The 27,587-nt window shown below is 37.7% G+C and overlaps 1 protein-coding gene across 2 annotated transcripts in view; it reads left to right on the top strand.

Annotated features, from left to right (window-relative positions):
• The window catches only part of KIF16B (kinesin family member 16B), a 396,905-nt gene that overhangs the window by 292,590 nt on the left and 76,728 nt on the right, over positions 1-27,587 (top strand). For both annotated transcript variants that reach the window (XM_006860622.1, XM_006860623.1), the window contains one exon: positions 9,614-9,703. In XM_006860622.1, coding sequence (XP_006860684.1) covers positions 9,614-9,703 — 90 coding nt within the window. The remainder of the gene's footprint in view (positions 1-9,613; positions 9,704-27,587) is intronic.

Genomic DNA, 27,587 nt, shown 5'->3' with positions numbered 1-27,587 from the left:
CCCCTTGGAAATGACTGCTTTGATTGATTGAACTTTTTTTTTTTTTTTTTTTTTCTTTTTAAAGCACCCCTCCTGTCTCCCTAATAACTTTCTTTTCCACTAAGGAGGGGGAAAGAAAAAAGATTTTCCCTTCCCCAGTTTTCACACAAACCAAGCAGTCTTTTTTATTGTTTTTACGTGGAGAATTAATATCTGTGCTGACAAAAGCAGTGCTGCCTATATGAGAAAGGACTAAGAAGAAATGAGAGTGAGTTACAAGCCCAGAAGAAAAATAGTCATCTCGTTTGACGAGACTTTACATGTCCACGCGCCCCTCCTCCCCAATTTTTGTTTTTCACCTTCGTTGTTATGAGATGCTGTTGAGTCAGTTCCGACTCATAGCGGCCCTTTTATACGGTGTCTGAAACGAAATCTTTGCAGGAGCAGAAAGCTTCATCTTTCTCTAACAGCACCTGGTGGATTTGAACTGCCAGCCTGTTGTTGGCAATCTAGTGCTTATCCTACAGAGCCACCAGCATTCCCTTTTCACCGTAAATAATCTGTTAATATTCCCTCCTTGTTTCAGAATTTGGGGACTTTTGTAACTCCCTTCCTGGGATAAAATCTTTTTTAAAATAAATACAAAATGATTTGCAACACCTCCTCACCCCACTCCCTCACCCCCCTGCTCCTTTTGCAGTTGCTGTCTTCCAACAATGCATACATATGCTTTTCTTTAGGAAAGCATCAACCATGCCAGTGGTTAACACTCACACTTGCTAAGTTCCCAACTGCTCTGTAGTTGCTTTTGTGTGTGTGGTTTTTTTTTTTAAGTCCATCTGCAAGATAGATATTACAAGTCCATTTTCCAATGAAGAAACAGGTCTGGAAGAGTTTGGTAACTTAACCAGAGTCCCACAGCTAGTAAGTGACTGGGCCAAAGTAAGGCTTTTGATTTGTCTTAATCCAGAGCCTTTCATTATGGAATTCTCCAGTGCTGATTTGCAGGGAGTTTGCATTCAGTGCTTTGCCTCTGAATAGGTAATTTAAAGGAAATTGGCCAACCTGTCATTCTTGCAATTGCCCACAATTTTAAAGTAGAATAATTCCACCTATCCCTCACCTGCTTCTCAGAGGTGCTAGGGTAGTGCTTTATCGGTAATGATCTTGGATTTGAAAAATGTCCTTATCTCCAAACCATCATACCTCCTCTCAAATTTACCTTCAGACTACCTCCTATAAGTACACTAAAATAAATGACAAAGCCCCCTATTTTGAAGATACTGAAATTGATACATAAGAAGCCATTATTTCTAGTTATTGCAGAAGCTGGATTTTGGTCAGCCTGAAAGCCTTACTAGATAGAGTTCTCTATATTCTGAGTGTGAATCAGTATTGATCATTTCTTAGCAGACTGGATTCATACCAGGTTCAGGAGCCAGTGGCTGTGAAATTGCCAGTAATGCACCTGCAAGAAGGGTATATGGGTAATTTTCTTAGATAATCTTGTCTCTGCATAGGTCTCCGAAGCCCTTTGAGGAATCTTCATTCTCCAGGCTCCATATACCTCCCATCCTTGTGTCCAGTAGACTGAACAGATCTAACTTAGATGCCTGTCTCTTCACATAGTGCTGTCCTTAAGACCAGGGTCCTTCCTTCCAGGGCCCAGCTTATTTCCTTGTCCTTTGAGACAGAATTCGTACAGTTGGGGGAGCTGCACTAGAGAGGGAATGCTTTCTCAAACCAGGAGCTTTTTACACAGTTTGTGGACATGAACTGTTCCCTTACCCTAAGGACTCCTGGTGTGGTGCTGTAGGATCAGTGCTGGACAGCAAACCACAAGGTTGGCAGTTCAAACCTAAGGTCCTTAGAAACCCTATACAGGGTCACTATGAGTTCTATGAGTTGGAAACCAACTCTGTGGCACTTAACAATAACAACAGCTGTGCTGATGGTCCCTGATGCGTTCTTTTTTTGTTTTATGCCATCCTGGCTACAGAACTCAACACTCCCTGAGTTCCCAGAAAGAAAGTATGTAAAATCTCTTCAAGGTCCCCCAGGAGTCAGATAAGATGGTATTTAGCATATTTCATAGAAAACAACTTAAAATATCCTCTTAGACATTTTTAAAATCTTGCAAACATCTATCCAAGGAACAAAAATTAGTCTCTTTTCACCTAGAACAATAATGGAGGAGTTAAAATTTGTGGCTAATTTCCTCCATGAGCAACTGCTTTATTTGCCATAAGACTAGAAGTGGGTAGTGACTAGCTACCATTACTGGACATTTGATCCAAGATTTCATAGAAGAATCCTTATCAGAAAGGGACAAATAACTGAATATCAAATTCCTATGCACTCCAGACTTCTGGATCCACAAAGTTTGGGTGAACCCTCGAAACTGTTGCTTTGAGATCATCTCTAAACATTAAACCAAAAATACCCACTGAATTCTTTTGGAAACAGAAGAATAGTTTAGCTTAACTAGTAACCTTGAGCATTATGTTGTTTTAAGATTTATCTTAAACTGGGATCAAACTGACAGCAGCAATCAAAAGATTAGATAGAAACTTTAGCCGGCTGTGAATTTATATTAATAGGAGAGGTAGAACGCAGAAAAGAAGGATGAGCATCATTGTACAACTTGAAGAGCATGGTCAGTGTCACTAACTTGTGCATGTTGTTGTTGTTGTTGTTGTTAAGTGCCATCGAGTCGGGTCCGACACATAGCGACCCTGTACAGGGTTTCCGAGGGTGTAAATCTTTACGGGAGTAGAAAGCCTCATCTTTCTCCCGCGGAGCGGCTGGTAGTTTCGAACCGCTGACCCTAAGGTTCGCAGCCCGATTCGTAACCACTACGCTTGTGCATGTAGACACTGTGAAATTGGTGTATGTTTTGCTGTGTACATTCTCAACAGCAAAATAATAATAATAATAATAATACCTTAGATATTTGTGTTCTCAAATTACCAGTCTTTCCACTCCTGCTTTCTAGATATCCATCCCCCTTCATCCTGTACTAAGCAGAAGAAGTCAGCTCTAGCCCATTTCTCTAGTTTTTATCTCCTAGCTTCTTTAAAGGAAAAGATTACTTAAAAAAACAAAAAGATTCTCTTCAGTTAATAGAGCACGTTCTCTTGAAATCAATTTGGACACCATCTTTTTGTTCCTTGATGTGGCTCTTAGGAGTGTCATGCCACCTACACCATTCTTACCAAATGTTTTCTTGCAGTATTTTTTCTCATTCAAGAGACTGCGTACTTCAAAAGGAATTTGGCAAATGGCATTTTCTCTGTTTTATAAATCTAAGCCCTCTTCTTTATATTCGCCAAATTCAGTCTTCTGTTGAACAAATAATCTGAGAAACTGGATTATATGAAGAAGGATGAGGTATCAGGACTGGACGAAGACTCATTAACAACCTACAGTATGCAGATGACACACCTTGCTTTCTGGAAGCAAAGAGGACTTGAAATAATTGATGATGAAGCTCAAAGCCTTCAGTATGGATTGCACCTTAATGTAAAGAAAACAGATACCATCACTACTGGGCTCATAAATAACACCGTTGTAAATGGAGTAGGATTGAAGTGTGTGAGTGACTTCATTTTGCTTGCATCTGCAATCAGTGCTCATGGAAACAGCAGTCAAGAAATCAAAAGACATGTTGCATTAAGTAGATCTGCTGCAAAAGACCACTTCAAAGAGCAAAAAGTTCACCTTGAGGACTGAGGCCAATTGACTCACCCATGGTACTTGCAGTTGCTTCATATACATATGGAAGTTGGACAGTGAATAAGGAAGGAAGGCTGTAAAAGAATTCATGTATTTGAATTATGATATTAGAGAAGAATAATTATTAAAAGTACCATCAACTGCCAGAAGAACCAACAAATCTGTCTTGGAAAAAATATAGTCAGAATGCTCCTTAGAATCCAGGATGACAAGACTTTTTCTCTTAAACTTTGGACATGTTGTCAGGAACAACCTGGAACAACGTTGTTCTTGGAAAAATCGAGAGCCAACGAGAAAGAGGAAGCTCCCCAAAGAAATTGACACAGTTGCAGCAACAATGGATTCAAACATAACACTAATTGTGATGATGGAATAGGATGAAGCAGTGTTTCATTTTGTTATGTGTAGCCTCTCTATGAGTTGGAATTGAATGGATGACACCTAACAACAGCATGTGCATGTGTATATATATATATTGTTGTTGTTAAGTGCCATTGAGTCAGTTCCGACCCATAGTGATCTGAGAAGCAGCTGGTGAGCCTGAGCTTGAACTGCCAACCTTGCAGTTCAAACTGACTTTGCAGTCCAGCACATTAATCCACAGCACCACACCAGGACTCACACACACACTCTCAAAGAAATAGGGACTTTGACTTCTCCAGGAGCTCCTTGCAAACCGTATACAAGGTTGCTATAAGTTGCAATTGACTCGATAGCACTTAGCAACAACAGGGACTTTGAGGTGCTGATTCCCAAGGCTGGAACCCAAAGTCTCGTCTGGACCTGTAAATGAGTCATCCATAGGTAAGAGGACAGCTAGATCAGAAAGAAGTTAGAAGTAGTCACATTGAAGATGACCAGCAGATTCAGCACTTGTGAGGTGATCATACCTGTCAGTCAATACTGGCACTGTAAGAGCTGGCAAACTTTGAGGTGGACCAAAGCAAGCTATAATTGATTGGCAGGTTGCAATCTCTACAGGATTATTACTCTGATTAGTAGGGAGTTGGCTTCTTTTCCTACCTCCAGTCTAATTCCATTTGGAACAGTCATCTGAAAGAGATTTTAATTAAACTTCATTAATTGAGTAAAAATAATTAATGAATTAGATTATGTAATCCCAGAAAAAGCAGAACCTTTTCCTTGGATTTATCTTTTACCAGCCACAGCTTGGAGTACCAACCGCTGATTTTTTTTTTTTTTTTACTCAGGCATTCCTATCAGTGAAAATCTTATTGAGTAGACACACCTAACATAACTACCTTATTTATAAAGCTTGCAATTTACTAACTGTACTAGTTACCGATTATAAAACACTTCCAGAAGTAAAAATGTAAAAGAATAAAAAACTAAGCATAACTTTAAATTCTAGTAGTTTCATTCCATACCTCGTAAGTTATCTTGCTTCCTTCACTTTGAAGTTTTCCAACTCAGAAAGTATATTCGTTTTTGTTGTTTTACAGTTATCTGAGGGTATTTTAGTTAAACCTAATACATCATTGTATAGTACTCCAATGCTTGGTACTATCCAGGATACGTCCATTGGAATCCATAGCATGTTTCCACAAGCATGATCATAGTTATGTTGCTTCATAAGACCATGTTTTGCAAAATCCTGATGAAACTTTTTAAATGTAGATCAGGTTGGTATTAGACTATATTTCCAAAATTCTTACTAAATATGAAGAATTATATTATTATAAATTTGAGGTAGTTCCCCCAAAGATTGTTTTAAAATAAATGCTGTTGAAAAGAACTCCAGAAAGAATGATTTAAAATGGGGAAGCAGCTCATGTTTGTTTGGGTGGAAAACTGTTGATTGTCCTCCTTACAGATGAAAATATGCACAAGTAAATATATACTAATAACAGTTGTCAAAGTCAACAATCCTTTAACCAGCACACTATGTCTATAACATCAATTGTGGGGCACACACAGTTTAGAAGTTTTCATAAGTAAATGCAGTTCATCTTGTGGACATGTTTGTAGTGTTTAAGTTATACTTGATCATTTTATGCCCCAGAAAAGATGGATTTATTTGTATCAGCAAAATCTTTAAATGAGTGAAATAATGAATTTGCTTCTCAAAATATGCAGGAATGAAGCTCTGCATTCTCTACACTGAAGAAGAAAATTATTTTGGTCAAATTTATTTGTTATCCTCATCTTCTGTCATTCTCCTCTGCATTAATAATAGCCTTTCTCATGCCCAATTTTAATTTGGGACAAAATAGTCCTTTAGTACACATTTTCTGTGTATGTGTTCCAAATTTCATGCACCATTCTCCTAGCTCAGCTGTGAAGGTACTTATACATTTTCTTATGGTAGAATCACATGTCCAGTTGCCTCACCTACCTCTTTTAGGATCATCCCTGATGATCTTCATTCTTGAGAGTCATTGTCAATTCCTGTTGACATGTTGATACGATTCCTATTACATGTTGATAAACAAGGGAATATTTAAATGTTTTATATCTTAACTAGAAACCATGAACCTTTGTAATCGCTGTATTGAAATCCATGTCTAAATCTCAAGGTTGAAGAATTTGGATATCTCTTGATGCTTGACTGTAAACTTACACACTTATATTGAGGATGGATGCACTGTATTCTCATTACTTTTTAAAAAAATCATATTGTTGTGACTAATTCAGTAAGTTTTGATTCAGTGAATCTCAGAAACACTACCAGAACAAAATAATTTTAAGTGCATATCTCAGAAAACCACCAAAATGCAATATGGTACTGGCATGTAATTAAGTGTGCAATCAACATTTATCTCTGTAATGAGTATCTCTCTGCCTTTACCTCAAATACTATTAAAAGTAGATGGCTTATTCACTTAGAAAGCTCAAAGTGGTATAGTGTGGAAAGGCATTTATAAAGCTAGTATTAATTATATCAATGGACTAATAAAAATGACTTCGTACAATGATTATACAGTGATGTGTGTTCTGATCAAGGTATGGAATAAATACTGAGGAATCATGGAGGAGGTATTGAGTGAATCATTCAGAGAGAAAGGAGGAGAAGTGAGGATTCTACCAGTGGAGGAGTTCAGGCGTGGACATCGCCCTAGAGGCTTGAGCCATTGCTCAGGGATGTTCCTCTTACTTCACTGACCCTCCACTTTACCAAGTATGATGTCCTTCTCTGGAGACTGTTTCCTCCTGACAACATGTTCTAAGTATGAAAGATGTGCCATCCTTGATTCTAAGGAGCCTTCTGTCTGTACTTATTTCAACACAGATTTGTTTGTTTTTCTGGCAATCCTATAAAACACTTTCAATATTCTTCTCCAACACCAAAATTCAAATGTGTCGATTATTCCATGGTCTTCCTTACTCATTGTCCAATTGCATATGAGACCATTGAAAATACTGTAGATTGGGTCAGGTGCACCTTAGTCCTCAAAGTAACCTCTTTGCTCTTTACCATTTTAAAGAGGCCTTTTGCAACAGATTTGCCTAATATAATACAATTGATTTCTTGTCTTTTGATTTTTTTTACTGCTTCCTTGAGCATTTACTGTGGATCCCAGTAAAATGAAGTTTTTGACAACTTCCATCTTTTCTCTGTTTATCATGATATTATTTATTCCAGTTGTGAAGACGTTTGTTTTCTTTACATTGAGGTGCAATCTGTACTGGATAATATAGATTTTGATGCTTATCAGTAAGTTTTTCAAATCTTCTTTGTATCATCTGCATACCACATGTCTGTCATGAATTATTTGCTCACCATACAGACTGAAAAAGTATGGTCACAGGATGCAACATTGGCGCTCACCTTTTCCGATTTTTAACCGTTCAGTATCCCTTTGTTCTGTTTAAATGACTGCCTGTTGATCTATGTACAGGTTCCTCATGAGCATAATTAAGTGTTCTAGAATTTCCATTCTTCACTATGTTATCCATAGTTTGTTAAGGTCCACTCAATCGAATGCCTTTGCATAGTCTATAAAACACAACTGAGTATCTCTTTGGTATACTCTGAAGTCAATGATGATATCCCTCTTTATACGTCCTCTTCTGAATCTGACTTGAATTTATGGTAGTTGCTGACAATCCCTGGCCTTCCTTGACTAGTGGGCAGATCACTTCAGTCGCTGCCTACATCTTTATATCACCTCCTTCTCTGTGTCTTTATGTGTGTCCTTTTCTGTCTCTAACAAAGTTGCTGTTAGTAGATTTAGGATCCACTCTCATCTAGTATATTCTCAACCTGTTCTGCAAAGACCCTGTTTCCAAATAAGGTCACGTTCTGAAGTTCTAGGAAGACATGAATTTTAGGGCAACACATTTTTACCTACTATATGCAGTAAAGATAATGATCTTTCTGCTATCTTTATTCACCTCATTAGCCCAACTGAAGGAATACATATACAAAGATCATGACAGTTTTATTTTGCTCCACCATTGTACTATCTTTCTCAGTCTTCTCTCAGCTCCGCATACATGTTTTAACATCCAGCATCTCATTACAAGTAGTATAATATCCAGGATGTAGAAAGGGATTGTCCTGATGTTTTCCTGGGGCTCTCTCTGTGCTAGCTTACATACAGATGCCCTTGCTATATGCTGCCAGTATGTCCTTAGCGCCATCATGCCTTCCCCACACTTTTTTATTTAGGTTTTTAGAGAAAGTGGTATCTCCTACAAAGGCATTAATCTGGGGCTACTCTGAACAACAAAGAACTAGAGTTGAGACTGGGATAAATATGTTGAGTTCTGTTATAGAAAGTTGAATTTCAGGTTCCCGTTCAAAATCTAAAGAAAAATGTCTCCTTGTTGGATATGTGCTTAAAAGAGCTAAACCTTTGTGACTCATTCTCCTCCTAGTGAGGGAGGAGGCTGCGTGCCCATAGGCCCTTGAGACCTAGCCCTGAGTTCTAATAACTCTGAAAAGTTACAGTTCCTTGGAATTTGCAGCTCAGGTTACATATAAAAAACTTACAGCTTCTTCTGCTTTTGTAAAAAAAAAAAACCACTTATCTAGGAACCACCAATGAAAAACTTAACACAGTGGGGTCCCCACTCAGCCCTATGTAATCCTATATAAAGCTAAAACGAAAGCTTTTTTGGGGAGCTCGGTTTCTTTGGGACGTTAGTCTACCGCTGCTCCACCGGCAATAAAAGCCTCTTCCTCTAATATCTCCCTCTGGCCCTCACCTTGCTGCAATACTACCACTGGGTCAGATAGGGAAGGAATGAATAGCATGTGATTTTGGTGTGAATGTCAAGGCTGGTGAGGTGTCTACTAACCTCTTGTCACTGTGATGTGAATATCTGAGCTCACTTTGTACCATTGTTTCCACCCTAGTCTACCCATTGTTTACTCAACCAGAACATTAAGTTCCACTGCCACATAAAGCCTGGTTTAGTCATTCTTTCTCTAAAAGCAGAACATATTGCTATATTTTTGTGCAAACAAATATGACAAATTAAGATTTTTTTCTTCTTCTCTTTGTCCTTCTTCCCATTATTTCTTTGTTTTCCCTTCTCCTCCTTTCTCCTCTGCGTCTCTCTCTTTTTTTCCTCTATATTGTCCATCTTGTGCCATCTGATGACCTATGCCTGGTTGTGTAATACAAAGGGCATCCTGTGATTCCCTTTTCACCACCATCCAGTTGGAGAGTTAAAGGGCACTTTTTTGACTAAGAGTAACTGTCAGTTTTCATAGGCACATACTGATTATAATTAGATTTGGGATTCAAATAAGATATTTAAATAGAGTACAATTATTATTTGTAAGTCTTATTTAGGTCGCGACATTAATGTTTTAATTTTGGAAAATATTACATGCTAATTGCTTTTTTTTTTTCATTTAATTTTTAAAAATTTTAATTACTTTTTCCTAATAATTGCTGTTAATTATTTTAATTTTCCTGGTTAATAGATTGCTGTCCTAGATGAGACATGGACCATATTTAGGCGTTACAGTCGTTTTCGAGAAATGCATAAAACATTGAAATTAAAGTATGCAGAGGTAAGTTATGAACGAATTATTTCCCATTATGAATATTTGTTTTATAATGTAAAAGATCTGATAATATTGTCAGTACCATCTCTCTTCCTCTTTATTGCCTTCTTTGTCTTTATTAACTTATAAGTGTCACTAAGTTTTATTTAATTTCTCATTTATCAAAGATAGCTTGTAAATTTTTGTCCTTTTTTCTATTTCTATTCTACAGTATTTAAATATTTTCTGAATACAGGATGTTGAAAGTGATATTGCAATAAATGAACTGTCATTTTCATAAATTATTCCATGTACTTTAAATGCTTTAATCAGTTCATAACTTCTCAGCTATTACATGAGTTCTCTCTAAATGATATCATAATATATTTTTTGGTATAGAGATAATGTTTTTCTTATAAAAATCTGCATTAATGTTCACACTTCCATTTAATTAGAAGTCAGATTTGAAGAGGCATTTTGCTATTAGACATGGAGGGGTGTAGATGGTACATTCAAAATTATGTACAATCAAGGAGGCATTTCATGCAACAAATTAGATACAGTAATCTTTTTTGGAAAAAGACTAGTTTTCAAAAGATTTTTAACAAGAAAAAGTATACTTAGAATGAATATATGTTTTACAAGGGAATGTTTTGATTATCATCAGTATTGTTAATATTTCACTTCAGTTAAAGAAAGCTGTATATAGGCTCAGCTGTTTGGAAAGTTTGGGTTGAACTGACAGCCAATCAACTTACATATACTGTCTAACTTGTTTTCATTGAGTTTCTTATTAGGACTCTTTTTGTAATTTCTTATGTCATTCTATGTATCCTTTGTATGCCATGGTGTTTTCAACTGCCCCATATTCATACAAAAGATGGACAGTGACTAAGGAAGACTGAAGAAGAGTTGATGCCTTTGAATTATGGTACAGGCAAAGAATATTGAATATACGAGGTACTGCCAAAAGAACAAACAAATCTGTCTTGAAGGATGTACAGCCAGAATGCTTCTTAGAAGTGAGGATAGCAAGACTTCGCATGTATGTTGGTCATGTTATCAAGAGGGACTGGTCCCTGGAGAAATCATCAAGCTTGGTAACATAAAGGCTCAGCTAACAAGAAGATCTTCAGCAACATGGATTGATACAGTGGCTACAACAATGGGCTCAAGCATAACAATGATTATGAAGCTAGTGCAGGACAAGACAGTTTCATTCGACTGAAAATACAGTCTCTGTAAGTCAGAACTGATTTGATCGCACAGGACAACAGCAACAAATGACATCCTGAAAACTAATTTTGTCAGAAAGAAACATCCCTAATTTAGGTCATATTAAATAAACTGGCATGATGCTATAGGATAAGTACTGGACTGCTAACCACAAGTTAGCACTTCAAGCCCACCAGCCTCTACTCGGAAACCCTATAAAGGATCGCTGAGTTGAAACCCACTCCACAGCACTTAACAACAACAACAACAAATATACTAATGTTTCTTTAACATTTCAACCCTTTCTCATCTGATATATGCTATAGGGAATGTTTTCGTTGTCTAGTATGCTATCACAGAAATACCACACGTGAATGTCTTTAATAAGTAGAAATTTTTTCTCTCACAGTTTGGGAGAGCAGAAGCCCAAATTTAGAGTGCTGGCTTTAGGGGAAGACTTGCCCTCTTTGTTATCTCTGGAGAAAAGTTCTTGTCCATTTTAGCATCTGTAGGCCCATCAGTCCCTGGAAATCTCTGTGAGTCTTGGCATCAGTCTTTTTCTGGATCTAGAAGCTTCCATAGTGCAAAGACTCCAGGTCCAAAGGTTGAACTCTACTACTGGCTCTTCTTTCTTGGTGGTACTAGGTCTCTTTGCTCTCTTCTTGCTTGTTTAACGTTTTTATAGATCCAAAGAGAATAAATCAAGATGCACCCTAATCCTGCAGACTGTATCTGGCCCCATTAACATCATAAAAATGGGCATTTACGACACACTAGATAATTATATCAGCTCAGGGCTGACCACATGAGATCACATCATGGAGGGTAATTGCATCATTGCCTAGCTGCCACATTATATAATTACATAGCTACCAAAACACTGGAAAACCTGGCCCATCTGAGTTGATGCATATGGCATATTGGGGGGTGAGGGGGTGGGGACACAATTCAGTCCATGACAAGGAGAAATACTTTTTTAAAAAATAAATAAAATGATCCCCTGATATAGAAGAGTCTTGAGTCCCAGTAAAATTCAGCTATTCTGAAATTCTTGGATTACATTATCATAATAATATTCTATTAAAAATTGAAGAAGCTTCAGGTATGAATTACAGTTCAGTGTTCCCAGGAGCCCACAGCTGTAGAAGTAACTGCATCAAAGTCAAGTTATTCAGTTTGTTTCTGCAGTTTACCCTTCATGTCCAAAATAAATACTGACAATAAAAAGTGGAAGTATTGTTTACATATTAAATGTACAGAGCAGCTAATTTTTAAAATGAGCTTTATAGCTCATTAACTGCTCGGTCTTGAGTTACTACATCAGTACTTCAGTAATTTACAGATTTTGCATACTGTATTAACAACACTGAATTCTCACAGTAATAGAAAAAGTAATTTACTTGAAACTAAATTAGAGATAAATATAAATTTTATGTAATATACATACATATATACACATACATACATTATTACTCACTCCATGGTTTTATCTATTTTTATCAATTAATTAATGACATTCTTATAGACATCTTTATCTAGTTTCCAGTAAGACAGTAGTGGACAAGAACAAATTATCTTCTCTTACATACCTTTTTTATGGGGTGATGCTGACAATAAACGAGCAAAAGATAATAATACACTTAATGAGCAAGCATGCCATGTGGCAGGTATCATTTTAAGTGGGTTATATCCAATAAAGAGTGATAAGTCAGAAGGTGGCAAGCACTTTAATATAAGGGAGTTACGGGTAAGGCTTTCTGATGCAATGACATTTTAGTTGAAATTTGAAATGAGAGATATTTGAGAGCATTTTCAAAATATTAGTGCACACCTCAAAGCAGTATTTTTAAAGAAAATGCCTGAACAAATATAACAGAAATGATCTTTGATAGAAGAAAAGTTACCTGAAGTTAAGAACAATGTGAAAATGTAAATTGAAAAGTCACCCAGTACCATATAGTATTAATGAACTGGTGTTATCACACACATAAAAATCTGAGCTTCAGGGGGACAAAAATACATTACTAACATATTGTTGTTGTTAAACACCCTTGAGTCAGTTCTGACTCATAGTGACCCTGAATAGGGTTTCCAAGAAGCAGCTGGTGTGTTTGAACTGATAACTTTGTGGTTAGTAGTCCAGTGCTTATCCTGCAGCACCATACCAGGACTTCCTTAAAATAGTTAAGTGGCCTTCAAATGAAGAAACACAAGCTGATTGAATTTATTCATTCACTCACTAATTCACAAATCTTTATTGATACACCCATGACCATATGTGAATGGGCTCCAAAATTTTCATGAGAATATGAAATGAAAAGATGATGGGATTTCTCCACAAACTTTTTGAAGCCTCCTTGTATTAGTTGGTTATTGTTGCTATTAAACGCCGTTGAGTCCGTTCTGATCCATAGCAACTCTATAGGGTTTTCAAGGAGTGGCTGGTGAACTTGAACAACCGACCTTGTGGTTCAGCCTGACTTTGCGGTCCAGCTCATTAAGCCACACCAAGGGTCCTGTATTGGTTTGGCAGAGAATATTTCTACGTGTGTATTAGGATTGTTGTTGTTAAGTTTCGTCGAGTCGGATCCGACCCATAGCGACCCTAAACAGGGTTTTCGAGGAGCGACTGGTGAGCTTGAACCGCCGACCTTGAAGTTCAAACGGCTTTGCAGTCTGGCGCATTAAACCACAGCGCCACACCAGGACACCGTGTATTAGGATTGTTGTTGTTGTTGTGTGCCGTGGAGTCGGTTCCGACTCATAGCGACCCTGTACAGGGTTTCCGAGGCTGTAAATCTTTACGGGAGCAGAAAGCCTCTTCTTTCGCTGGTAGTTTCGAACTGCTGACCTTGCGGCCCACAGCCCAATTCATAACCACTACGCTACCAGAGCTCGTTAGTATGGGCTATAAACATATCCATGTATTTAGTAGAGCAAACGGGGAAAAGATAGGAAACTTCTTAGCCATAACCAAACTCCTTGTGATATTAAGTTGCTGGGCTTGGGGGCTTCATACGACAGTCGCAGGGGACAGCTGAGTCAATGAACATAACATGATTTACAGCATTCTATATCCTACTGTGATAAGTAGCTTAGAAGCTTACAAGGAGGCAGAAATCACCCAGCAATCTACCAAAACAGGTACGAGTGCCTTTTTTTTTTTTTTAATCTTCAGTGTTTTTTTCACTTTACCTTACCACTCCTCTGTCTGGTCTAAACATCTCCACGTGGGTGAGTGCATACTCCCAGGGAAGGTCCAGCATTGCTCACACAAGGTCTCTGACAAGCAGAATGATTAATGCTGATCTCCTGAGTTACTCTGGGGAAGGATTTACCCAGGGCACAGGGCACAAACAGGAATCATCTGGAAGTGTCAGTCAGCATTGTAGACTACAATTAATTTTTTTTCTTTTGTCCACTAGGTAGCGCCAAACAATAATTCATATTTTCCTGAGATTTAAAATTTTTTAATTTTAAGTTATTGCTTTTTTAAAAATGTTATTTTATGGGATCCCATAACTTTATATGGAGTCCTGGTGTGGCGCTGTGGGTTCAGCGGCCCAAGCTCACCAGCTGCTCATTGGAAACCCTATACAGGGTCGCTATGGGTGGAAATCGACTCGATGGCACATAACAACAACATAACTTTATATAAATATCTTTGGTGGGTTTTATGACATTTGGGGTATAGTCCTAAATTGGCCTTCCTCCTACTTTTATAGAAGTGTCTGTTTGCAGCTCACCTAATGGGACAGCAACTCTGGCCATACACCCAAGCTGTATTTGCACCTTGTAAAACCCCATCAATAGGGTAAGAGCCAATACCAACTGCTATACATCAGAACAGCGTATACAGCAAACACCTGTTAAAAACACTCTAAAGAGAGTCACAAGAGCTGTGAACAGAGAAGCCCATCACCTGATAACTCCCAGCAGGTGAGATAATTTGGAGTGTGCTTAAGAATACACAATCATACTTTCATCTAATTAACACAAATACAACAGCACTGCAATACTTAAAAGCCAGAAGAAAATTTCTGCTCATGTCTAGAAACAAAATAGAGTAATTCAAATAAATGATCAAGAAGGGGAGCTAGGAATGGTAGTAGAGGGTGATGAGGCTTTGGAATTGGCTGAGGGGAAATTTAGGAGAATGATATTGCAGTGCATCCAAATATTCCACAGAAAAGCAGAGGAAAATCAGGAAATAGTCAGAAAAGCGCTATAGGAACAGGTGAGCAAAATCAATACAGTTTTGGAATTACTAAAAGCCTGCAAAAAGAGGTTCACACGATTAATGCTAAGATATCTTGAGGACAAAGGAGTAGAATTGAAGGGATGGAAGCCAGAATCAGCAAACTTAAAAGACAAATCTCTCAATACTACTAAGATAAAAAAACAAGCAGAAAAAAATTTTTTTTTGAATCTGAAGAAACCTCAAAGATTAATGTGGGACAACATGAAGAGGAATAACTTGAGGCTGATTGGAATTCCAGAACAGGAAGAGACAAAAAAAAAACTGCAGAAGAGATCGTTGAAGAGCTGTTGGAAGAGAATTTCCCTAACATCTTGAAGGACGAGAAGATAAGCTTTGAAGAAGCTGAACAAACCCCAGGAAGGATAGACCCTAAAAGAGGGAATTGCAACTAATGTTATTAATCACAATGAGTGTATATAAATTGTTAAAAGACAACTTTTTTTTACTCTGTCAACTTTATCCAAACCACAAGTTAAAAACAAACATTATTGAGTAACTGTACTGCTAAGACAGGTGTGAGCAAGGTGGATCAATCGCCTACACTTATGAAGCATAGAGAATAAACAATGAACAAGTAGGTAAGTAAGGAAATTCTAGATAACGTTACATACCTTGGAGTCCTGGTGTGGCGCTGTGGGCTAATGCGTCAGGCTTCGAAGTCGTTTGAACTGCAAAGTCGGTTGTTCAAGCTCACCAGCTGCTTCTTGGAAACCCTATACAGGGTCTCTATGGGTTGGCATTGACTTGACAGCACTTAACAACAGTAACCACCTTGGGAAAGTAAAACATGGCAATGATGTATACATGGCTTGAGAGCTGGGCAGTGGGCTGCTGTACATGGGGTATGCAGGGAAAACCTTTCTAAATAGTAGTATTTGAACTGGTATCTGAATGTAGAGTAGAAGCCAGGCAGGAAACTGGAGGTGAGCAATTTTAAATAGAAGGAAGAGCAAATGCCAAAGTGCAGGGGTTTGATCAAGCTTGACATATGAAATGATCTGTAAAATGCTGTAAGACTGGTAAGTTATAAGAAAAGAGAGTCATGTGGCCTTTAAATCCTGGGCCTATTACAGTGGGAAGTCACAGGACAGTATTAAACATGGTAACAAAGTGACCTAATTTACATGTTTTAGTGGCCAAGAGATTACTGAGGTAATGAAGAGCTGAATTCAAAATTCTGTTTTGGGCATATTTAATCTTGAGGAGGCTGTTAAACACCCAAGGACCCCTGGTGTGGCACTATAGGATAAAACACTGGGCTACAGGGCCAGTTTGAACTGCCGCTCCTAGGAAACACTACACAGGGTTGCTTTAAGTTGGAACCAGTATGACGGTACTTAATAACAACACCTACATTAAACACCCAGTTGTATTGTTGTTAAGGGCTGTCGAGTCGGTTCTGACCCATAGTCACCCTGTGCAGTTTTCAGTTTTCTTCAGACTTTTTCATAATAAAGCCCTCATGATTACCCTGTATCCTTTGAGAAAAATCAAGACTAAGACAAGTGTACTACTGTGAGAACCTGTCTGCAGCCATCTTATGATCACAGAGATCCGTTTAAACGCAGTTTGTTGGAAATAAACCCGTGCATTTATGAACTGGAAGTCTAGCAATGAAATGCTTTGTGACTTACCCTTGTTCTTTGAATGAACTCTGAATGATTTCATTTTTTACATGTGCTTTGCTTGAAAGAAACACATTACTAAATGAAAAAATGCTCCAGAAAGGAAACTGTCATAGCAAACTGTTTAAGAAGCATATTCTCCAGGAGAACGTGACTAAGGTCCAAAAGAAATGAGAATGAATAGGATGTAAATTTAGATTGTTTCAGAAATATTATAGACAACTACTAACACTAAAGTTTTAAAGTGAACAAAAAAGTCTATCATGGCAAGTATATTAAAAATTCTGTATATTTTTAATTCAAATGTTTTTTAAAATATTTTTTCACTGGTTAATTATTTACTATAATACCTGCTTAAGAAGAATGATGCATTGGTCAATTTAAGACCCACAGGGGTATTATGTGTACTTTGTGATGAAACAGTTAAATCAGTTAGTGGTTTTTGATTATTTTATGTAAGGTACATGTCTGAAGTAAATGAAAGGAATTTAAGGTTATTACAGGCAAAACAAACTGATGAGAGGATGAGAAGCCACTGCTTCTTATTTAAAAAAATAAAAATAAAAAGTAGGGGAAGAGAGCAGAAATTACAGAAAAACTTCATCCATTTCTAGTTATATAATAGCAAATTCCATGAATAATTATAGTTTAAAATACTAAATTATTTCCCCCTGCATATTACTAAAGAACAACAAATTAACAAGTGACCTTGAATCATAAGCAAGTATTAAGTCAGTATGATTTTCAGATTAACTGTATGATGGGCTGTGTTCTTTACACTGGAGATGATGCTTATTCATGGTTTAAAAAATTACTGTGTTGTTTTTATTTACTTTTTTTCTTAATCTTAGCAATTTCTTCAGGTGTCCAAGTAGAGTTCCCTTTTGTTTTGAATTAATTTGTTCTCTTAAGGTATACTGATATCTATTATGCAAGATAATAGCTCCTTCTGGCTTTTATTCTCTGCTCTCCTTCACTAACCATGTATGGAATCTCAATGAAATTAAATGCAGTGTTTTCAAATTGCACATCTGTAGAATGATAATGCCGCAGCTAGTTTATAAAAGATTGTGAATGTCTCAGATGAAATGTGTTAGGAAAGCAACTAGGAAGTATTATGCAGTCTCCGCTAGATAAGTCTTTAAAATTTTATCATGCAAATCATTTCTTATTTGAAAGCTGTATATTTTTACTCTTATTAAAAATCAGCGTAATCTTTTAAAATATTAATTATGTTATTTGTTTAAAAAATAAGGACCTGTTAAGAATTCTCTTTTCTCTGAGCAAGAAGTAGAGTTGTCAGTGTCCATGAAGTTTACCTGTGGATCCAGGTCCAAATCCGTCAAAACAGAAACTGAGCTCATCAAGACCTTGAAAAAGAAAAAAGTATTTTAAAACCCTTTCCCTTTTCAAACATTAGGATGAGCAGTTGAGACCGTGCAACATCCTATCCTGTGGTCTGGCAGCCCCTGAAAGTACTTAATGGATCAGTATGATCTGGGGCTGCTGGTAGGCCAAGAGGGCCAGTAAAAGAGCTGCTCCTTCTAGGAGGTTCAGGAAGCCAATCCTTGTCCGATTTTATGAGGACTTTATTTTAGTTTAGTCCATTTAACATTTGACTCAGAGAGGCTGAGGGCTGTGCCAAGCCTAAAGGAAATATTACCTCCCCAGAAGAATTGTCTCACAGTGAAAATGATTCAGTATCAGAACTGATCATACTATCTTCTTGGCTAGGAATGATTCTAAGGAGCTCTGGTAGCTTAGTAGTTATGAGTTGGGCTGCTAATCTCAAGGTCAGCAGTTTGAAACTACCAGCAATTCCACGGAAGAAAGATGAGGCTTTCTGTTCCCGTAAAGACTTACAGCTCGGGAACCCTGTCCAGGGTCTCTATGAGTCAGAACCACCTCCACGGCGCATCGCTATCACCACCACCACCACAACCACCACCACCACCAGGAATTATTCTGAAACATGTGTGTTGGTCTGCCCACAGGCAAGGGGATGAACCATAAATGGGGGACGTTTTGTATCTAAAACGTACAATTAAAACAAATGCTAAGAGAACATTTGAGTCTGTACATAAGAGTACAAGCAATGTGGAACAGGCCTGTCTGCATCACATGTTGCTTGTCTGCATCACAACTGAATCATCACATTTCATGAAAAAAACCACTGTGTCTTTAGATCACCATGAGCCAGACCCAGTCAGCTTCAACCAGCCATATCCCAAAAGTGATTGAGTCTCCTCTCCATATAGAACTGAGGAAGAAAAATATTTTTCAAGTCTTTGAATAAAATGGAAGATTACCATGTTAGCTCCAGTGTTCGGTTTTAAAACTGGCATTCTCTGGATGCCCACTAAACACCAATGGGAGGGAAGAAAGCAATTAGACAAGAGGTTATTTACTTTGTATATGAACTTGCAGTTTGTGCTGATAGAACCATTTCTCACGTTTATTTTCCAAATAATTTCGCCAAAGCAGCACCAAGGGAAAAAGAAACAGGGAAGAAACTTGTATTCATTTTGAGCAGTCATTTACCATTTATGATTGAAAAGTATTCCAGACAGTTTTATAACCAGCATTCCAAATTTATTTGAATAATTCCAATAAAATGTACTAATCTTCTCATTATCCAGATTGCTACCTACCATAGCCATCAAGAGCATTAGTAAGTTTTAAATAACTTCAGCTGTGCCAAGCCCTCAGCCCTCAGCCTCCCTGAATTGCTATATACCAAAGAGCTCTATCAGCAAAATTAGACTTCTGTCAGTTTCCTGACCTAGTATCAGGCCCAGCCATCACACGGTATCATTTGTGTCCCATTATTCTTTCCACTTGATAAACTGTATTTAAAGCACTGCTTTACAAAGTGGGTGGGAGAGTGAAGGGCATCACAATTACCTTGGGAGCTTTTCATAAACTATGTGGCCAGGACCCAGACAAAAATTCTGAATCAGTAAGTCTGACATTGCCCCCAGCAGTGTTTCATTTGGGAAGATAATTCCTTAAGTAATGTTCACTGAATCCCTGATTAAGATGCTTCTTGTGTTTCTTTTGCATCCATCTTGGGAGCAGAGTTGACTTTTCATTATTATAGATGACTGAATCTAAAAGGTGATTTCCAGTGACAAATAGTCTTGTCAAAATTACTGAGAGGCTAGTTTAAATGTGGACAGTGAAGAAGAAATGTTGATTGTCTCTTTGATCACCAAAGACTATGAAACATGTACTTCAATCAGGCTTTACAAGCAGCAAAGAGACTTCTATATCATTAGGCTTTCATTTACATAGTATGAAATGCCAGTGCTCCAAGGGGCCTTAAAGGTTGGCTAAACAGTTTTTCAATTTAGAAATAAGGAATAGAATGCCTAGGTAAAGTTTTGGTCATGATGACATCAAGACTGGGGAATGAGGGCAAAACTTATGCTTCCTGATTCCTAGTCCCACGTGTTCTAGTTCTGAACCTCCCTCTCTGTGGCCATTTTTCAGGATGCTTCAGATGCAACCAAAGATAAATTGTATCCCCTATAAAATGTCATTGCATAGCAGACTAAGGTGATGGTTGTTGTTGTTGTTAAGTGCCGTCGAGTCGGTTCTGACCAATAGTGACCTTGTACAGGGTTTCCGAGGGTGTAAATCTTTATGGTAATAGAAAGCCTCATCTTTCTCCCGCGGAGCGGCTGGTAGTTTCGAACTGCTGACCTTAAGGTTCGCAGCCCAATTGCATAGCAGGCTAAGGTGATGGTGGCAGGTGGTATACTGTTGATTCGGTTCCAACTTATAGTGACCCTGTGTAAGGTTTCTGAGGCTATAAGTATTTACAGCAGAAACTCTCATCTTTCTCTAACAGAGCAGCTGGTAAATTGGAACTGTTGCCCTTTGGTTAGCAGACCAATGCATAACCACTACGCTACCAGTGCTCCTTATATTTAAGTAACTACAAAAAGTCAAATGAATTGTCTATTGGTTTTGCACAATAACAAGCTTATACATACTTTTTTTTTGTTTTTTTCTTTTTTTAAAAAGCCTATCCATCTGGATGTTGTGTTAAAATTACTGGAATTGCTTGGCATTATACTATTATGTATGCATCTTGATTTTGGGTAATGGTTCACCAAGCCATTATTGTATGAAAGCAGAAAAGCTATTAAGGTATCTTTGTTTAAAAATAATTTTAGAAGCTGTATGCATAGAAGTTGTTAGAACCTTATGAACATAACAATTATATATTTAACACTTGAACAAAACAGCAGAGTATGAATACTGTGGACCTGTGTGTGTTTTTTTCAATCCTACTTCCTCCAATAAAGGGATTACACAGAATATTTAAAGACTGTAGCTGATAACGATCCTTTTGCTAAACATTCAGACAAAAAGCCCCACATTTAATTTTCTCTTCATCCAGTCTGGCTGAGGAACATTGTAAATCATACAGGCCAGTTGATGTGCACTTTTTTTTTTTTTGCTCAGTTGTTGAACTAGGCTTGAAACAGCAACAGGCTCTAGTGAGTCTTGTGACTCATGGCAGAATATGTAGCAAGTCCTGGTGTGTCACTGTGGGTTAATGCGCTGGACTGCAAGGTGGGTTTGAACTGCAAGGTTGGCAGTTCAAGCTCACTGGCTGCTTCTTGGAAACCCTATATAGTATAGGGTTGTTATGAGTTGGAACTGACTCGACGGCACTTAACAACAACTGCTTCCTTGTTGCCTGGTGTGGTACTGCAGGATAAGCACTGAACTGTTAGCTGCAAGGTCAGAGGTTCAAATCCACCACTCCCCTGAAACCCTATACAGGATCACTATGAGTCTGAACCGACTTGACGACAAATGACAACATTTCAAACTAGCACTGGTAATATTGTAAATTTAAAAAGTCTACTGACGTTTACAATCTTAGAACAACAACAATGCTGCTCCCTTAATGATATGTGATGCTTCATTTCTATTTGGCTGATCACCTGGCAACTGGTCCCCGTGGGTTATCCATGAGTGTCTTAATACTTGTTCTGTTGTTGTGTGCCATCAAGTTGCTTCCAAGGAGCAGCTGGTGGGTTTGAACCAGTGACCTTGCAGTTAGCAGTCCGTTGCTTATCCTACAGCTCTACATCAGGACTCATCTTATTCTGTAGTGTATCAAAAATGGAGTTATGTATGAGGGAAAATAAATCCTTTGCTCCATCTGAAATTTTGTCCCACTTTCCACCATTCAGTGAGAACTTTCCATTACCACATATGCAGTGGCATTTCTTCAGGAGTATCATTAGCAAATAGAGCATAGGCAGTCAGTATTGTATGAAAAGGAATTCCCAAACTCCAGGTACCACAAGTAGCATCATATTCCTCTTGCATAAGAACCTCAGGTGTTATACAGTTTGCAGTATACCATGGAGTTAAGAGAAGTCCATTTTCTCCTCGAAGTTGTTTTGCAAACCCCAAATCACAACTTCCTGTGGAATCGACACTGACTGATTCATCCATGTATAAGTTCCTACTAGGTTTAAAATCCCAATGAACAAACAGCTCCTTGACAATGCAGATAGTCAACACTTTTAGTTATTAACCTCCCGTTATGAGAAATATTTCTGTTTGAGTATACAATCACCTAGCTTTCCTTTCATTAAATCTGTAACAAGGTAAACCTATCTGCAGTTGGGTTCCTTATTTTTATTATGTCATGGGCAACAGATTCCTGTCCTATCATCGTCCTGAAAAGAGATAACAGAGTGATATACAGAAACCAAGCATTTGCTATAGTTCAGATGCATGTTTCTGTTAAAAAGTACATTTTTTAAATGCTCACAGATAGAATGTTTTTCACTTTCAAAAATTGTAGCATATGTGAATGTCCTTAAGTGTATTTTCATTGGCTCTTGTCTGAATGAAATTGACTTAAGCTTTGAAAGGAATGTTTTTATGTTAAAAAAAAAAAAAAGTAATCTTATACCAAATATAACTGGAAGCTGGTGAAATCCTAACTGCATTTATGAGAAATGCTTTATAGCCAAGATGACTCCAGGTTTCAGCACTTCAGTGACAATGGAGTAACAGCTTATTAGGGATATATCCTAACTATAATCTCTGGCTTCTTCACATGGGCCACCAACAAGGAAGTCTGCCCTGTTCATTTAGTAAATAGATATTTAAGGAGTTCCAGACTGGGCAGGTAGCAGGTGCTTATAAATACAAGGGGACTTTGAAAATTTTCATGGAAAAATTCTCGTACTGTGAGGTATGCTCAAATTACTGTATCGAAGGTCTAATGGTAGCTCATTGCTCCTTTATTAAATCCATTTATGTTGTCCTGAAGAGTGGCTACGTTAGTTTTCAACCAAATGATATATGGAGGAAAATTGCTTATTTTTTTGTGAGTACATTTTTCAACGGCAGCTGTTCTTATAAGGCCTTTGAAACTGCTGTTAATTTTGAGTAGTCAGAAATGCTTCCATCTAGTCAGCCACGAGATTCCTGGTCACCCTTTGATACATTTTCAACGTTTACATTTCTCGAAAGCTGAAGCAGCTCAAATTTGCAGCCACAACCTATGGGTTGTGGATGTTTCTAGAACTGTGCCAATCACCGTATTGGCACATCTACTTACAGAAGACAAGTTAGAACGATTTGATTAATTGGAGTGCCACATGGAACTCTTCCCTCTCATCTAATTACATAACCAAGCACTGCAGGAATAAAGACTAGTAAATGAGGAATGACAATAAAGTGTACTTTTATTAGGTATTACAAAAGTCTAGTGTTTACCTTTCATTCGTAAAGACTCCACTACTTTATTAGTTCTCAGTTTTCTTTCAGTGATTTATAATCCCATTTTAGCTGCTTTAAAAAGCAAGACTTTTTATTACCCATTGTAATTTCTTTTCTATATTTTAGGGCTGCCATTATTTATATTCAAGGGAATAATAGTGTCATTTATCAAAGCCTATGCTGTCTGTTGCTTTCAAGACCACATGGACTTAATACAGATTGAACTAACCTAAAAAGTGAACTTGACCAAGTAATGGAGGCTTGTAATAAGAGTACATACTTCCATTACATTTAATTTGTCCTCTTGATGGCAGCAGACTAGTTGACCTATCTTAATATACTATAATAAGCATTGAAATCAGGATTTTAGTATAATGACTCTTCAGAAGAAAATTGGGCTGCAGTGGTTAACTCATTCTTAGACAAATATCAACTTGAAGATAAGAACTTTGCTATGGGACGGTTAAGAAACATTAAAATGTCAAAGAGTACTGGCTATATGTGAATATTTCTAATATGTGTTTACAAACATATAACTAACCAGGTCACTTTTGAGATGGATGTATGGATATGCAGTGCTTCAATTTGTCCAAAACTGTTATCACAAATAATTTCATCAAATAGTCATGCTAGTTTTAAGTAAGTACTAATTGCCTTACCTTACTCTGTTGATAATTCTTCACAGAGATCTATTTTTCAATATAAAAATTAGAGCTTGTTGATTGAACATCCAAAATAATCCAGTAACAGAATTTTAGATTGCACAAGGCATGAAAGAAAGACAAATTTCACTAGAAATCAGTAGACCTAAAAGTAACTGGTTTCATTTTTCTAAACACAATTCAGTGCTTTTGATTTTGTTGTTGTTGGATTGGTACCAACTCATAGCAACCCCTGTGCACAATGGAAATACCAACTAGTCCTGCACCATTCTCACAATTGTTACACTTGAGCCCATTGCTACTGCCACTGTGTCAGTCCATCTCATTGGGAGTCATCTTTTTCGCTGATCCTCTGCTTTGTCAAGCATGATGTCTGTCTCCAGGGACTAGTCCTTCCTGATATTGTGTCTGGAGTATGAAAGGCAAAGCCTCGCCATCCTGGCTTCGAAGGAGCATTTAGACTGTACTTTCTCCAACATAGATTTGTTTATTCTTCTGACATTTCATGATACTTTCAATATTCTTTTCCAACACCTAACTTAAATACATCCATTCTTCTATGGCCTTCCTTATTCACTGTCCAACTTTCACATGCATTGAAAATGCCATGACTTGGATCAGAAGAACCTTCTTCCTCTTGAACACATTGAAGAGATCTTTTGCAACACATTTACCTAATGCAACAATATGTTGTTTAATTTCTTGACTGCTGCTTCCATAAGTGTTGATTGTGGACCCAAGCAAAATGAAGTCTTTGACAACTTCTGTCTTTCATCCATTTATGTTATTTTTTGGTCTTGATGTTGCTTTTGGTTATTTTGTGAGGATTTTTGTTTTCTTTACATGGGGTTGCAATCCAACAAGAAGGCTGTAGTCTTTGGTTGTCATCAGTAAATATTTTAAGTCGTCTTTGCTTTCAGCAAGCAAGGTTAAATCATCTGCATATCACAAGTTGATACTGAGTTTTCCTGAAATCCTGATGCCACTTGTATTTCACATATTATGGCTTCTCAGATTATTTGCGCAGTAGACAGATTGAATAAGTATAGTGAAAGAAAGTAACTGTGGTACACACCTTCCCTGATATTAAACCATTCAATAGCCCTTTGTTTTGTTTGAATGATTGCCTCTTTATCTATGTACAGGTTCCTCATGAGCACAATTAAGTATTCTGGAATACCCAGCTTTTGCACAGTCAATGAGACACAAGTAAACATCTTTCTGGTATCCTCTGCTGTCAGCCAAGAGCCATCTGACACCAGCAATGATATCCCTAGTCCCACGTCCTCTTCTGAATCCAGCTTGGATTACTGGCAGTGCCCTGTCAATATATTGTTAAAGCTGTTTTTGAATTATCCTCAGCAAAATTTTATTTGCACGTGATATTAATGATACTATTCGGCAATTTCCACATTCCGTTGGATCACCTTTCTTTGGAATGGGCACAAAATGGCTCTCTTCCAAACAGACAGGGAGCTGTCTTCCATAGATGACTGAGAGCCTCCAGTGCTGCTTCAGTTTGTTGAAAGATTACAATTGTATTCCATCAATTCCTGGGCCCTCGTGTTTTGCCAGTGCTTTCGGTTCATCTTGAACTTCGTCCTTCAGTACTATTAGTTCTTGAGCACATGCTTCCTCTTGAAATGGTTAAACATTGACCTTTTATAGTACTTGACTTTGTCTTCTCAATCTGCCCTTTGAAATTTTCTGTTCAGTTCTTTTACTTCCTCATTTCTTCCATTCTCTTTAGCTTCTCTATGCTCAAGAACAAATTTTGGATTTTTCTCTACTGATACCTATTTTGGTCTTTTCTTTCTTTCCTTCTGCTGTCTTCCTGATATTCTTGATGTCATTCCACAGCTCTTCTGTTCTCAGTCATTAGTGTGTAATACATCAGATCTGTTCTTGAGATGGTCTCTAAATGAAGGTGGAATTTGCTCATTTTGACTCTCATGCACTTGTTTTAATTTTCTTCAGATTCGGCCTGAACTTGCATATGAGCAATTGATGGTTAGTTCCACAGTTGACCCCTGGCCTTTTTTGACTGATGAAATTGAGCTTTTCCACTGTCTCTTCCCACAGATGTGGTCAGTTTAATTTCTGTGTATACCATCTGGTGATTCCCATGCCTTTTATGTTGATTAAAAGTTGGTATTTGCAATGAATAAGTCATTGGTCGTGCAAAATTCTATCATGCAATCTCCAGCATTATTTCTATCACCAAGGTTTTGTTGTCCAACTAGTGATCATTCCTCTTTGTTTTCCAACTTTTGTATTCCAGTCACCTGTAATTATCACTACATTTTTATAGCATGTTTGATAAATTTCAGACTGAAGAAGTTAGTAGCTTTCTTCAATTTCATTTCCACAGACTTTAGTAGTTAATGGATACACTTGAATAATATTCCCTGTAGGCATATAGATATTATGCTATCACAGATAACAATATGTTTCAAGATATTGAAATATTCTTTTTCTTTTTTAAATGTTTTATTGTGAATTATTGGTAGTTTACATGGGAGAACATTAGTTTTACATTTATCCTATTGTTTATAATTTCATTGCCATGGTTACAATCCCCTCCATGCATCATCAACCATCCACAGGGTATACCCTGCAAGCGTGCCCCCACCACCCACCACCCCTCCCTGGTTGTCACCAGACAGCCCTGCTCCCTCTCTGGGTCTAAAGTCCCCAGCTGCTCCATCTCTCCATGTTATCGTCTCTGCCTCCATCTCTGGCATTACTGCTTCTCTGGGTAGGGTCCCGCTCTCTGCTCTTCTCCCTTGATGGTTCCAGGGACCTTTGCTCCTGGACTGCAAAGTTAATTACTCCCCTCCTTGCTACAAAACTTCTACCTTTGCATTTCCAACCCTCACAATCAGTCCTGATAACAATTATTCACTATTGTATCACAAGAGACCTATCCACATTTCCTTTCATCAGCCCACCTAGACAAATTGGATACTACTCAGTGGAGATTCTACCTTCCTCCACACCCTCTGGATCTAGATGCCCTCTTGATAGCTTGTAAGCCAGTCACTTCTTACCTTTGAAGCTTTCCCATTTTGGGTAGTCAATGTTCAAGTTGCCCATCACTGTGTACTCTGTGTATGGAGGGGATAGGAATGATACTCACTGTAAAGATTTGTTTCCTCTTTTGAGCTACTGCATCCATAGATGTAGGTCAAGTCCATCAAATTGTATCAGATTACTCCTTTTTTCCTCTTTCTTCTTCTAGTTGAACTCTGATCATCCAGTCATTGAAGACAGGTCAAGTGTGTATTTTTATAGCATGTTTGATAAATTTGCAAGTGTGGGTGTTCTTATGTATATGCCCTCTCTTCTTATCAGCTGTACGCTTCACTCTCCACTCTAGTCCTCTG

This window comes from Chrysochloris asiatica, unplaced genomic scaffold (assembly GCF_000296735.1).
Source record: "Chrysochloris asiatica unplaced genomic scaffold, ChrAsi1.0 scaffold00039, whole genome shotgun sequence".
NCBI lineage: Eukaryota > Metazoa > Chordata > Mammalia > Afrosoricida > Chrysochloridae > Chrysochloris > Chrysochloris asiatica.
Note: the sequence above shows the minus strand (reverse complement) of the source record. Positions and strands in the feature narration are given on the sequence as shown.